This window comes from Brachyhypopomus gauderio, chromosome 16 (genome assembly GCF_052324685.1).
Source record: "Brachyhypopomus gauderio isolate BG-103 chromosome 16, BGAUD_0.2, whole genome shotgun sequence".
NCBI lineage: Eukaryota > Metazoa > Chordata > Actinopteri > Gymnotiformes > Hypopomidae > Brachyhypopomus > Brachyhypopomus gauderio.
The window spans coordinates 14,119,332-14,133,388 of NC_135226.1; the positions used below are offsets into that span (position 1 = coordinate 14,119,332).

At 42.8% G+C, this 14,057-nt stretch overlaps 2 protein-coding genes across 3 annotated transcripts in view; one reads left to right on the forward strand and one right to left on the reverse strand.

Moving 5' to 3' along the window:
- The window catches only part of rhbdd1 (rhomboid domain containing 1), a 6,029-nt gene extending 2,711 nt beyond the window's left edge, over positions 1–3,318 (forward strand). For both annotated transcript variants that reach the window (XM_076975845.1, XM_076975846.1), the window contains exons 4-8: positions 1–65; positions 857–945; positions 1,421–1,477; positions 1,620–1,826; positions 2,688–3,318. The exon at positions 1–65 is cut by the window's left edge and continues 68 nt beyond it. In XM_076975845.1, the coding sequence (XP_076831960.1) occupies positions 1–65; positions 857–945; positions 1,421–1,477; positions 1,620–1,826; positions 2,688–2,788 (519 nt within the window). In that variant the 3' untranslated portion in view covers positions 2,789–3,318. The remainder of the gene's footprint in view (positions 66–856; positions 946–1,420; positions 1,478–1,619; positions 1,827–2,687) is intronic.
- A 689-nt stretch (positions 3,319–4,007) lies between these two features.
- Positions 4,008–14,057, reverse strand: part of col4a4 (collagen, type IV, alpha 4) — a 46,415-nt gene continuing 36,365 nt past the window's right edge. Inside the window, exons 33-47 of the mRNA XM_076975844.1 lie at positions 13,494–13,675; positions 13,201–13,264; positions 12,834–12,908; positions 12,379–12,486; positions 12,077–12,184; positions 10,624–10,695; positions 10,324–10,452; positions 8,218–8,325; positions 7,408–7,563; positions 7,186–7,293; positions 6,897–7,031; positions 6,655–6,771; positions 6,216–6,404; positions 5,688–5,971; positions 4,008–5,597 (exon numbers count right to left, since the gene is read on the reverse strand). Coding sequence (XP_076831959.1) covers positions 5,346–5,597; positions 5,688–5,971; positions 6,216–6,404; positions 6,655–6,771; positions 6,897–7,031; positions 7,186–7,293; positions 7,408–7,563; positions 8,218–8,325; positions 10,324–10,452; positions 10,624–10,695; positions 12,077–12,184; positions 12,379–12,486; positions 12,834–12,908; positions 13,201–13,264; positions 13,494–13,675 — 2,087 coding nt within the window. The 3' untranslated portion in view covers positions 4,008–5,345. The remainder of the gene's footprint in view (positions 5,598–5,687; positions 5,972–6,215; positions 6,405–6,654; positions 6,772–6,896; positions 7,032–7,185; positions 7,294–7,407; positions 7,564–8,217; positions 8,326–10,323; positions 10,453–10,623; positions 10,696–12,076; positions 12,185–12,378; positions 12,487–12,833; positions 12,909–13,200; positions 13,265–13,493; positions 13,676–14,057) is intronic.

A 14,057-nucleotide genomic window follows, 5' to 3' on the forward strand; every position in this document is an offset into this window, starting at 1 on the left:
TTGCCTGTAGCCAATCGCTATGCCTGCTGGGTGGAGCTGATCCTGATACACATTATGAACCCTGGGTAAGACTGACACACACACACACACACACACACACACACACACACACACACACACACACACACACACACACACACACACACACACACACACACACACACACACACACACACACACACACACACACAGTTTAACATGCCATGTAAAATTCCTGATCTCTTTCATATTAAAGAAGAATTAAAATGAAAACCAACATTTAATATTATGGCCCAAGACAATTCACCCTTTCCCCATTTTTGTGTATTGGTATTCACAAAAAAAGTTATTTGGTATATAAGGCATTAATATTAACACGGGCATTTTCTCTATATTGTCCTAAATGCTAAAGAATATTTGTGTTTAAACATTAAGTATCTACTGTTACTGGTTCCATATGGAACAAACAGGTTCCATATAATATTGTTATAATATGGTGGTGTTAATTGCTGTGATCATCTCTAGCAAATGCTGGGTGGTATTGTGATATCTTTTCTAAACCTCTAACCTCTGTTTGAAAACTATGTAAAGAACAGGAGACTTGGGCTAATGGTGTGTGTCGGAGACAATGTCTGGTACCGCATTCTGCACATTCTCTCCGCCAGCTCTGTAATTACTCAGAGTGTGTGAGTGTGTGAGTGTGTAAGTATGTGAGTGTGTGTGTGTGTAATTAGAGCCTTCCAGACCTTTCCTTTCTTGACAGCAGTTTGTGCTGGAGCATCTGTGAGTGGGCACATAATTACAGTATGTCAGCGTGTGAACATGAAACACAGGTGGGAATGTAAAGCTCGTTAACTCTGCCCCTGCTTCTCCCCAGGACGTCATTCGTTGGGCACCTTGCTGGTATCTTAGTGGGGCTTCTCTACACGTCTGGGCCCCTCAAGACACTTATGAAGACATGTGCAGGTGTGTGTGTGTGTGTGTGTGTGTGTGTGTGTGTGTGTGTGTGTGTGTGTGTGTGTGTGTGTGTGTGTGTGTGTGTGTGTGTGTGAATGACCTTCCTTTGTCTCTTTGATAAGTAGATGCTCAGGTGTAAACAGGATCCCTTTCCTAGTGTGTGCGTCTGATGAAACAGCTGCAGTTCTTTGATAATACATGTGTGTGCGTCAGTCAGGTTTATCTCAAGGGCAACATTTTGGTTTTCTGGTATTGCATAGCTTGAGAGAAAATGTGTAAAGCATTATTTGTTATAACATGTTTAAGGAAAAGGCAGTAGGCAGACTGGTCTTGGTTGGTGTATTCATGTATGTTTTCTTGGTTGCTTGGTTCTTTGAACCCAAAACATCTTACTTTTAGTTACACGTCAGAATAATTCATGTGAAATGGCTCTCACCAAAACTCCCAGTTGTATTGACAAACAACCCTTCTCTGCCTCCCCTAGGTTTTATAACATCTAATGGAAACTTTGGCAGGCCATCCACGTACCATAACTCTTCGGGTAAACTACATTCAGAAATGTGCAACCATTTTAAAGGAAGGAGTTATAATGGAGATTGGGCCATAGTTACACAATCCACAAGCGTTTCCTTGTTCCACTGTTGCATTCGTAATAGTGAATATTGCTGTTGGGTTTTCTACAGGTTATAGTGGATATGGAACGCCATACCCTCCGAACAATCCGCCCTATGACGGACAGGGCATATATGGCTCCTACAGCTCTAGCGCCCCCTATGGGGAGCGCTATCACACAAACGGGCCCTCTGCCCCCCCTCAGCACCCCTACGCAGCCGGCCTATCAGAAGAGGAGCAGTACGACGCAGCTATTAGGGCCAGCCTACAAGACCGAGGTGAGGGGTATTATGGATTAGAGCCAGAAAGGGATTGATGAAACTAACATTTTGCACCGGTGGTATTTATTAATGATTGCTGTTTGACTTTTAATGATTGCCAGTTGAGTTTTCTGATTTGGTCAAATTTTTTATATTTCCTGGTAACCTTCTTGCCAAGAATGGTGTTTTGGGCAGATGTGTCAATTCCAGGTTCAGAAAGTAAAAGTCCTCACCAGGATTTTGCTCAAGCTTGCTAGATTTTTTAATTAGTGCAATCCAGGAAGCCTGAGCAAAATCCTGGTGAGGACTTTTACTTTCTGAACCTGGAATTGACACCTCTGGTTTTGGGTATCTAAATCAAGTGTTTATGTTGATTAGGCAAAGTCAACATTAGTCTTTTTGTATATGCTTGCGTTCACTTATGTCGCTCAAGTTGCTGGTATTTACTGAATGTTGGCAGGATTTGTAAGTGGTGCAAAACTGATTTTTCATATTTTCTCTGCAGTCAAGGTTATTATGACTAATACGTAAAGTGGAGATTTTTCTTTTGTTTATAATATAACAATAGTACCGCTATGTTTTTGAAAATCATTTGTTATTGTTTGAGTTCCTTTTAGGAAAGTTTGTGTTTGGTGCCACCTACTGGTTGTAACTAGACTTGCAATCAGTTATTCACTTTATCGCCAAGTTCTCAAATTTCATAAAGCAGGATTTATTGGTAAGGTAAGGTAAGCTAAGACCAAGAGTACGGAGTTCTCGGTAGAAATGTAGCTCAGCTGTCTTGCTATGTCTTGACATGTGTCTTAAGTTGTTCAGCTGAGAAATCTTGTTTGTAAAATACCTGTTTTGACGAACCATATGTTTAAATTTGTCCTGCAGGAGGCTCCACTCGAAGCAGACCTGCATATGGGTTTAATGTGAACTCTGACCCCACCATAGAAGAAATGCGGCAAATACGACTTCAGAGATTTGACAGATGAAGTGTGAAACTTTCATAAGTCCACTGTTAACACTGTTTACAACTAAAATCTTACAACCAAATAGAAGAAGAAATGCAATTTTGTCTTGCCTGATGTCAGTGACTGCTTGGTGCCTGCCCTTGTACATAAAAACATAAATATGACATTCAGCTGTAATGCATTTGCGTAATATAATGTATTACCTGGTGGTATACACAGTGAATTATTAATACAACTGCACTTTTATTGAGTATTATGTCAGGAATGAAGACTTTAAGAACAACAATACCTTAGAATACCCGACACTAAGATTCTTTATTGAATGTTGTTTGTGTCCAGGAAACTCAACCAGCCCATGCTTGGCAAAGTTAGTGTTTCTGGAGTGTTCAGGGCTGTGATCTAAGTGTGTTAAGTGACAACAGCAGTGTGTTGAGGTGAGGATGCTGTAGTGGCCCTCGCCATCTCACACACAGCCTTGCTCCGAGTTTTGTTTCTAATGGGACAAAAGTTTATTTTTGTAACGAGAGAATAAATCATATTTTTTGGCCTTGTTTTGGAGCACTTTCCTTACTCCCCTCATTTTCCAGGATTCCAAGTATTTGCAGTGACAGCATATGAAGCGCCTTCAGTTTAAATAAGATCAAAATAAGAGACGAGCAGGATAAACGGTCCAGGATAAACAGTCCCCTGCTGTGTTTTTACATATTCAGATCAAATAAATGGTCCATGTACACTCACCAACCAGTTTTATTAGAAATACAGTTTCACACTTACGCTCACTGGGGGTTTCTACGTATGAAAGTGGTCCATTACTGAGGACCTACCAACGGGGTCCTGAACCACTAATGAGGGATGACAAACCCTAGAAACCAAGAAGGGCTGCAGACTTCACTGTACCTACAAAGTGCTTTAAATACGTTAGTACACAGTGCTATCTCTTAATAACTACACAAACAGCATTTTACTTTGTAATAAAATACATTTAATTGCACCTTACAAATAGTCCACATATCATAGTTTTTAATAGAGGAATACTGGTAATTGAATATGTGTTAGTGAGCGTGTTATCCAAAGAAAGCAAAGTAATTTTTTTAAAAGTTGATTTGGTCATGACAGAAGATTCATGTTGATTGATTTAAAGAGACGTCATGGGAGAGTTTTAGCTTTAATAATTTGTGTAAATGTGGATGTGTGTATGTATATATATATATATATATATATATATATATATATATATATATATATATATATATATATATATGTTCTGTTGCATACATGTGTCTTTGTAATGGGGTCAAACGGACCTCTTCAAAAGGCCACACAGTGACTAAAACAAATTTCTAAATGAAAAAGATGCAATGGTGAAAATATATGGTGTCGAACAAGTGAAACGCTGCTTAGTCCTGCAGTGAAATGTGCAGACGCTTCACAGGTTCGAATGCGGTTACAGTACTCAGCACACATGCAGTCTGTTTCCAAACACCCACTGCCTGATCGTGAAGGACATTCTCCTTCACCTTTCTCAATATTTTCCAAAATAGCACCAAATAATATCTTGCTAAATAAATACTCTTAAAATTTTGTCTTAAAACAAATACAAAGCAACACATATTTACATACTGTATAGTCTATATCACAATAAAACCAAAGTACAGTATTATGAGATTATGAAGTAAAGGACAATGAAGGACATGTTGGTTTAATGGTGTTTCGTCAGTGACGGAGAAGACTTATCTAATGCCTGGTTATGCAACCGATTGCACCTACGCTACAGGAGTTTCCCAAGCACTGCAGTCATTCATGGTCTAACATGGACAAAGCAGATGAATCTAAAGGAAGAGGACGTTCTCTTTAAAGACCTAAAGCACTTGGATACCTTCGAGAGTCGATGGTGAACGCTGTCATGACAGGAACTACACACTGAGGTCCATTGGAGAGTAACCACACTGATAAGATACAAGATGACATGAAATCCATTGGAGCAAGAAATGGAAATAATAATGAGTTAGAACAGGATCTGAAGACATTTAGCACCATTCTCTCCTGCTTCTGAGGACTAGTATTTGAACCAGAAAATAAAATCCCGGGTAAATGTGAATTTTACCATTCCACTCATTCCAACCTTTCACCCCTAGCGTTTATTTCATTTTTTTCTCATAGCAGGAGTGTGTGGAGTATGAAGTGTGCAGGCATCTCTCAGGACACCTTCCTGGTGGCTCAGGGCTTATGATGACTCGACACCCGTCTGCTTGACCACGCCTGGCAGGCTGGAGTTAAACAGCCCCCAGGATGGTGATGGGTGGTTTTCGTGGTCTGTAACCGTGACCGAGACACGGGGCAGCTGGATGTTCTTCATCTGGGAGAGCGTCGAGAAGAAGGGCTGCAGAGAAGAACCCACTTCACTCTTGTTCTTGTTCTTTTAGCGACAGAGACCACAAAATGTTCAGTTCTCTCTCTCTCTCTTTTTCGAGTGAGAGAAAGTGACCTGTGGGTGGTTCTTATATTATATAGACAGGTGAGCCAATCAGGGCGCACACACTCCACGCAGATGCCAATGTAATATGGGCGTGGTTTGCTCTCAGAGGTCCTTCATGCAGACGCTGCAGTGGCTGACGTTGTTTGGGTCAGGTGGGCCAGCCCCTCTCGTGGTGGGGTCGGTGCTGAAGTCCTCCCGGCCCACGCTGAGCCACACACTGTGGATGCTGGTGGTGGAGCTACAGGTTCCCTCAGCACCCTGGCACTCCACGGACGGCTGGGTGAGGAAGTGCTGCAGACAGCTCCCCGATGATGTCAGCGCCTGGCCCCCCGCCTCGTCCCCAGAGCCTGTGTGCTGGAGGGAGCAGGCCGCCGTCAGCTCACGTGAAAACCACACACACACACACACACACACACACACACACAAACACACACACGGACTAACCATAAGGAAGGAGTATCCAGACCAGAGACGCTTCCATCTGTGGGGACAGTGAGGCGTGGAGATGTCCTGGCTGTGAATGGAGACGGCAGGTGAGGGGGCCTCACACACCACACACCTGCTGATGTGTGGCTGAATGGAGAACCCTGACACGGGATTCATGGGTAACGTCGCGCTGGCCGACAGCCAATAGGATTTGTCGTTGTGGCTGACGTAGTTACAAGTGTCGAGGTTACATGAGGAGAAAGGTATGGTGCTGAAGAACTGTATGCATGAACCCCCCTGACCTGATGTACATGAGCGCACACACACACACACACAGAAGAACATTAGAAATGATCAGCTCCACATCCAGCTGATGATAACGATGGACAACACAATTATGAAGAGCAGTTAATATGGGAGGAAACGGCCAAAAATAGAGAAGTGTGCTGATACTTCCCTGACGATTATTAGCACAAGTAGCACATTCTGTGTTTAGGTCATGAGTGTGTGTGTGTGTGTGTGTGTGTGTGTGTGTGAGGCAGATACCTAGGTCCTGTTTGTGTGCTTTCGTTTGCCCCTCAAGGTATAGTAAGCTGTATCCTTCCCAAAGTTTGGTCATATCCGAAGGGCACTCAGGAACCCTGGTTGATTGGCTATGTTTAACCAATAAGAAGCCAGAGTTCAACTTTACATATTTCCCAGGGGGTCCAATTTCTCCAGGAGGTCCTGTGGCCCCTAGATTGAAACATGGGAAGAAACACATAGACTCAATGCTTGTACATCTCACTTCTTTACATATTTGAGCCAATTTGGGCCAGTGAAAGACACGGTGATCCTGCCTGTTTGAGTCTGGAACCAGATAACAGACAGACAGAATACACATACACACACACATACACGCACACACACGCATACACACACACACACACACACACACACACACACACACACACACACACACACACACACACACACACACACACACCCCTAAGCCCACGTGGTCCTTTTGCTCCCTGTTCTCCCTGATCTCCAGGAGACCCGCTGGTGCCTTGGTCTCCTGGAGAACCGTTTGGTCCTTGTGGTCCATCTTCTCCTTTCTCTCCTGGAATGAAAAATCACGGATGATGAAAGAATGTTAGAGGAGACTGAAAATTCTCTATGACCACACACTTGTGTGTGTGTGTGTGTGTGTGTGTGTAACATGAGTGTATCTGAGTGTATCTCCACCTTTTGGACCTATTTCACCAGTACTTCCTGGGAGTCCCTTCAAGCCACAGAGGCCGGGCTGCCCACGGGGACCACAGGGTCCTGGAATAGGCTGTGCTTTCTTCAAAATTACATTACCAGCTTCTCCTTTAGGTCCTTAAGAGGGAGATATGAAAGGTATATTTTTATGCATTTGAGCTTTTGAACAGGTGGCGTTTTGTCTTTGTATAATGTATCTGCTAGTATCCTTCACTGGTGGTGTTCTCAGCCCAAGATATCCTTCATGTGTGATTCTGAGATAAGCGCTGACCTGGGTCCCCTGGAGCTCCTTTAAGGCCCTTTGGCCCACAAGGCCCTGGATTTCCGGGTAAGCCCTTTGATCCGGGATCTCCACTGTCCCCATGGTCTCCATTCACACCTCATGAAATCACATGGATCCCAGAGATCAACTCTAATTCCAGTATATTCCAATCAGAAAACTGAAAATCGAAATGTTCTTGCCTTCATCTTTATTTTAAAGTGTGTGCATTACCTTTGTCTCCTGGATATCCTGAAGGCCCTGCAAGCCCTTGGGGGCCACAAGCCCCTATCTCCCCTTTACATCCAGGGTTACCTTCTCTTCCTCGTTCACCACATTCCCCATTCACTGGAATTGCCAGACCTGGAGGGCCTCTAGGGCCTGGGCATCCTACACACAGGAGTTCACAGACGTATATCTGACTGATGGTGCCGATTAATGTGGGATAGGGTTGTTTTATGAATACTGTTAAGCCTCAATTCCACTGTTCCCACATTAATTAACACTCAATGAATTAATGTGTGTTAATTCATGTTAATGTTCATTAATATGGGAACAGAGCCCTTATCATTATGGTGTGAGAAACTAACAACTCTTCAGGATCACAGCTACCTAGAGAATGGAAGACTAGTTGCACTTCATCAGGACTCCAAGATATAACTCCCATGATACATTTCTCTTCCTTTCACGTTACCAGAACATAATCTGGTTTTAATGTTTCAGAATGTTGCTTGCGCATCCTTCAAAATGTAAACAGGCTTCATCACTTATAATTGGGATTTTTTTCAGCTGTTCCAAATATACTGGGAACCCTGGGATCATAACACATGGCATAACCAGGCCAATACACTAAAGTCCAGCCCCAGCAGCAGGGTGACAGGACTGTTGATACTGCTGACCGCTGATCTTCCAGTTGGATCTCAATATGTGCTCTTTTATGTCTTAATAGCATAAAAAAGATTCAACTAAATACATGATAAACACCACATAACACTGATACGATCATTTAACAAGAATATTGGACGAGTTTCTACAGGCACACACCTGGTGGGCCGTCTTGACCACAGAGGCCAACCTCTCCGTCTTCTCCCTTTATAGGGTCTTTACAGTCCTCCCCGGGACAACCATAGTCACCCATACCACCAGGCTCTCCTAGAGGGAAAGAACAACAAAGAAATGATTACATTTACGCTTGTAGAAACTGGGGCTGGGGGTTACATGTTGAGACGTGTTCCTAAATCTACCCGATGAAAACCAAGAACACAGTGAACAGTTGGAGTGGAAGTAGTACGTAGTAAACAGTAGACAGTGGAAACAGCTCAGCACATAAAACAGACGAGACAGGAGAGAAAGTGCTTTAAAGCTCCTGTGAGCAGCTATAAGACCTGTCATTACCATACACAGCGACAGTTAAGGACAGCCACTTACTAATCAGTGACATCCTTAAATCACAGATTTACATTTAGCCTATTGTTTCAGATAGCTTAGCATTAATCGCCTCATCAGCGAGAAGCTAATGATAACAGAGTACAATAATAACAGACTACAATAATAACACAGCACACCACGTTGTGATGGTTTTCTTGGTTGAAGCTATAAGAAGCTCATTTCAGACCAACATCTTTTTTAAGATAATCATGTGCACATTTGTTTTGTTCACAATTTTAATCAAATTACAAGGTTTGCTACTTAGGCACCACCCCAACTGACATTTTTTGCTTCTGCATGTTTCAAAACATTTTGAAAAAGCTTGTGAATAATTATGGGGAGAAACTCTGAAGGATTTCTCTGAAATGAAAGGATGCATTGCCCAAGGATCCTTTAAAAATGGCACCGCCACCTAGGGCTGAACGATTTTGGAAAATAATCTAATTGCAATTTTTTATCTATAAATTGCGATTGCGATTTAAAAGCGCGATTTTTTCCCCATTGTTCCACTTCAGGAAACTCTGTTTCGGCATTTTTTATACAGCTCAGATACAGGGTTGCCGGGGGGGGGGGGGTGTGTAAAAAATGGACTAAATTTAATTATTATTATATCGTGATCGATCGATCGCCTGTGGTTGGCGCCAGAGCGAACTACTAACTTTTTAGTCTAAGACGCTCAATGCGTGAGAGTTGGCAACCCTGCAGGTATAGCAACTTGGCTAAAATATGTGCATGAGGGCATTTGGTAGCGCATATCCAGTGTGTTTAACAAAGCCATGAAGCCGGGATTGTTCACTACATTAAAGGACATCATGACTTTCACTATGAACTCCGTTACTGCCCAAGTTATTTCAGCGTGCCGCTTCCAATTATATCCATAAGGAGTTACACTTTCAAACGGTTCGGTCAGTGAACCCTGTCTGCTGGACCGCGGTCAAGCTATCCGCGCTTTCGCGATTCATCCGCACTTTAAATCTTATTGCGCCTATATGCGTGATTTTACGGTATTTCGCTGCTCACCGCATACTAAAGCTGTATAAGCACAGAGAAACACTTTTGCGTATTTGAAGATGCAGCACTGGTCGTTGGCATTTTAGCCTTACAAATATGAGGCTTTGTGGTGTTTTTTTTAATGCTGAAGAAGGTTTGTAGTGTTTCCTCGCGTCGTAGCGACAGTAGCAAGGCACGTTTTACACAGTACCTGACGATGAGCAGCATCTTTTAAAAGCCAAAGTAATTTCACACAACTGATGTGCTGCCCCTCTTTGGTATTAGACTTTCAGTAGTGTCAGCTTCTGTCGAGCCTGAAGCCATTGTGCAACAAGTTTAAGTGCGCTGTGTTAACTTCACTTCTCCACCTCCCTGCCTCCTGCTCGGGTTTGCTCCGTTCGTCCTCGGCTCGGCTCGCTCCCAAGTCACGTGACCAGTTTAAATCGCAGCCTGTGCGATTAGACAATCGCGTTTTTAAAAATCGCGAAATTATCGCAAATGCAATTAATCGTTCAGCCCTACCGCCACCGTATCAAGCCTATCTGACCTACCTATAAATAGATCATCTGATCATCAAGTCTTATTTAAATTTCAGCCAACAACTATTTTTTTAGAATGACTCAGCGTCCGGACAGCAGTGGTGAACCATTCCCACCGTGCTGTCTCTCACTCAGCAGAACAGCCTTCATAATTGAGATGTGGAAGAGGAGCAGATGACAGTTATGAGTGCACCTTCAGACCCAGGCGGACCCTTGGGGCCTGGGTCTCCTGGTTGGACAGGACCTCTCTGGCCAGGGGGTCCTTTATAGCCCTTGTCACCCGGCATGCCTACACCACCATCTGTACCTTTGATATGTCTTCCTGAGGATGACAAGGAGGGAGAGACACATGAAAGGCAAACATTGTGTGCAGTGTATTGATGGCTGACATTTGAGTGACCTCAGTTATAAATGTGTGTATACATTGCTGAAATGAATGACATTCACACACGCACGCACGCACACACACACACACACACACACACACAATTACCTTTTGTCCCATTTTCACCCTTCAAACCCTTAAGCCCATCTAATCCGATCAGTCCTGGTACGCCAGGACAACCTGAAAGAGGACCATACATATGAACCACACACACACACACACACACACACACACACACACACACACACACACACACACACACACACACACACACACACACACACACACACTTAAGAATTTCTATTCTTTATGTTAGAAGAAATCTAACTGCCAAAATATTTCCTTTATTAAGATGAAATAAGTAATAGTGAGCAATGTGGTTAGGGAATTAAACTTGCAAGAAAAATGTGTGACCTTTGCAATCATCTCAGTAACTTTAGACATCATTGTTATTACAGTAATGCATTTTTTTAACAGGCATCATTTTACATCTCTATTGAAAGCAGGCTTTAAATAGTCAAGGTCACTGAAGAAAAATTAATGTGAACCATTAGGGTAACTGCTACACTGCAGAAGCACTTTATACATATGGTCTGTAGTTGGCTAAAGGTCACCTAGATATTCCATATCATTAATGCAGTACTGTTCTGTGAACTGCTGGGACACTTGGACTGTGGTTTATATACACATTGTATTTAGAGACATAGCATTTAAAACACTGCATACCAACAAACAGCAAGGCATCCCAACCCATCCGAATGACCAGAATCGGGTGTTCCAATCACTTCCATGGCCACAGGTGTATAAAATTAAGCACCTAGACATGCACAGAGTCCTGACCTCAACCCAATAGAACACCTTTGGGATGAATTAGAGCAGAGACTGAGAGCCAGACCTTCTAGTCCAACATCAGTATGTGACCTCACAAATGCGCTTCAGGAAGAATAGTCAAAAATCCCAATAAACACTCCTAAACCTTGTAGACAGCCTTTCCAGAAGAGTTGAAGATAGACCTACATCATATTGAACCCTATGGATTAGATATAAGATGTCACTTAAGCTCATATGAGAGTCAAGGAAGGTCAGCGAACTTATGGTCTATATCACTGGGCTACTGTGCTGCCTCTACTACTAAAAGACCAATGAATCTCAGGCTGTATCAGATAGTTCTGCATCTGACAGGCAGAGTATCTGTAACGTAAAACACAAAAGAGGCTGACACAGAAACACATCTACAGATCAGAACAGACTGGCCTCAATCAGGATGCGATGTTTGGATGAGGAGCAGGCTAGTGAAACCAAACTGACATGTCTGCGTTGACGAATATGCAGAAATACTCCCACAATGCTGTGCAGCCACAGAAAGCACTTGTTTAAAGTTCCTGACAAGTTGTGTTTGTTGCATCTTTATCATTATTAATTGAATGAAGATAAAGTCTCATTTTTAGGCAGAAGTCAAGATAATTCCCATGGCTTCACAAATCTTTCTTTGTGACTGTAGTTAATTAGAGCAGTATGACAATAAATGAAATAATAATTGCATAAATGTAGGTTCCAGGACCTGGTAGCCCACATAGACCCGGTGATCCGTTAGGTCCAGGTGGTCCCATATCTCCGTACTTTCCCAGAACCCCATTCTTCCCACATGGGCCCGGAGGCCCAGTTACACCTGGAAAAAGAAAGGAATAATTTGTAAAAATAAATAAAGTGTATTACAGTACAAAACTGTAATGCAAGTTGCACAAAAAATATTAATAGATACCAGGTACTACTTTGCTTTCATAAACAAATCAACCTGCCTTCCAGAATACCTGCCCCCCACACACATACACACACAACATTTGAACCAGTATAGAAGTGTACCGGGAAGTCCACAGAAGCCACGATCTCCAGAAGCACCAGGACCCCCAGGAGTTCCACATGGGCCAGTGGGACCCTCCTCCCCTGGACAACCCTTTTCTCCTGGCGGAGCTGTGGGGAGGTGTAGTGAGAGGAGCAAGAAGAAGAGGTAGAAGATTATGTAAACTATATCAACTATTGATTGAGTAACCATTTAAAATACATTTTAGTTGTAGATGTGTGGTGTGTTGCTGTCACACAGTGAGATGGAATCACAAAATAATTCATTAAAAGCAAAAAAAAAAAACAACCAAAAAACACCTTAAACAAACCCAGCTGCAGAACCAGGATCCATCCATCCATCCATCCATCCATCCATCCATCCATCCATCCATCCATCCATCGTTAGAGACAATTTAACAGCACTTGTCCACATGCATATTCATGTTAAAGAGAAATTATAAGGCCACTAGACTTGCCTGGGGGGCCGATTTCTCCACATGGGCCTTTTGGCCCTGGATCACCAGGACAACTTAGGGACTCTCCTTTATCACCTAGTCAGAAACACCACAATTGAGAATGTGAGAAGAGTTATATGCAATTTGATATGGGAGGTTATGGATGACTATGACATGAGTGTGATGAGACATTACATATGAAACATCAGATTTATAGATTATGTGAAAGACTTCAAAATCCAGCCAGGACATGATTTAGATCTTTTTTCATGGTAGGCCAGTGATATTGGGGAATGAAGGAATGAAACAGATCAACTTGCACAGAGCCAAGCTTTACAACACATGTCTGGTGTGTTTGTATGTATTTCTGGGTGGTGAGGTGGGCTACCTTGCAGTCCAGGATCTCCAGGGCAACCAGGCTCACCTGGTGACCCGGTCAATCCTGGATCACCCTGAGATAAACAAAACAAACATTTTTTAAAAGAGGGTCAGCGTGCGACACGACATCAATCTTGCACAAGAAGTGAACTGTATGCAGAGTTTTACCGCATGCCTGACACCTTTATATTAGGAAACCATTATGAATTCATTCAGTCTCTAGCCATTACAGTCGAGCCAGTCAGTTATTAAGTACAACACATCGATTAAATGCAGGAGCCTGCACTTCCTATAGTTACTCACTGGGTCTCCAGGACATCCAGGAAATCCACAGACACCTTTTGGCCCTTTGCAGCCTGAAGGTCCAGGCTTACCTGGCTTCCCACAGGGCCCTGGTGGCCCCTGAAGCCCACACTCGAATCCTGGAGGTCCAGGCAGGCCTGGGTAACCATCTAACCCCAGACCACCCTGTGTACCTTTATCACCTGAGTGTGAAAGTAGAGAAACCAGCAGATAATTACTATAATCTAACAATAAACTTGTATTTCAAGTTTCAAAGTTTCAAATTACCATTGGGATTGGTTTAGTTACACAGATGATAAACTAAAATAATGGCGTTTGGGCATCTCTTACAACACAACCAATTTATTTTAGTGCAAGTTTCCTGGCACCTTAGAGTGAAATCTTTTACTGATAGAAATTTTGTACTTGGTTGGGAACAAAATGACGAAATAATGGTCAAAGTAAAACACTCAAGTCACAGGCTGCTACAATTTCAATGAATTTTATCACGGCATCTAATAATGTGACCCAGGTGCCTGTATAGACTCGTGCCAACATCTGGGCACACCCCTGAGGAGACAACAG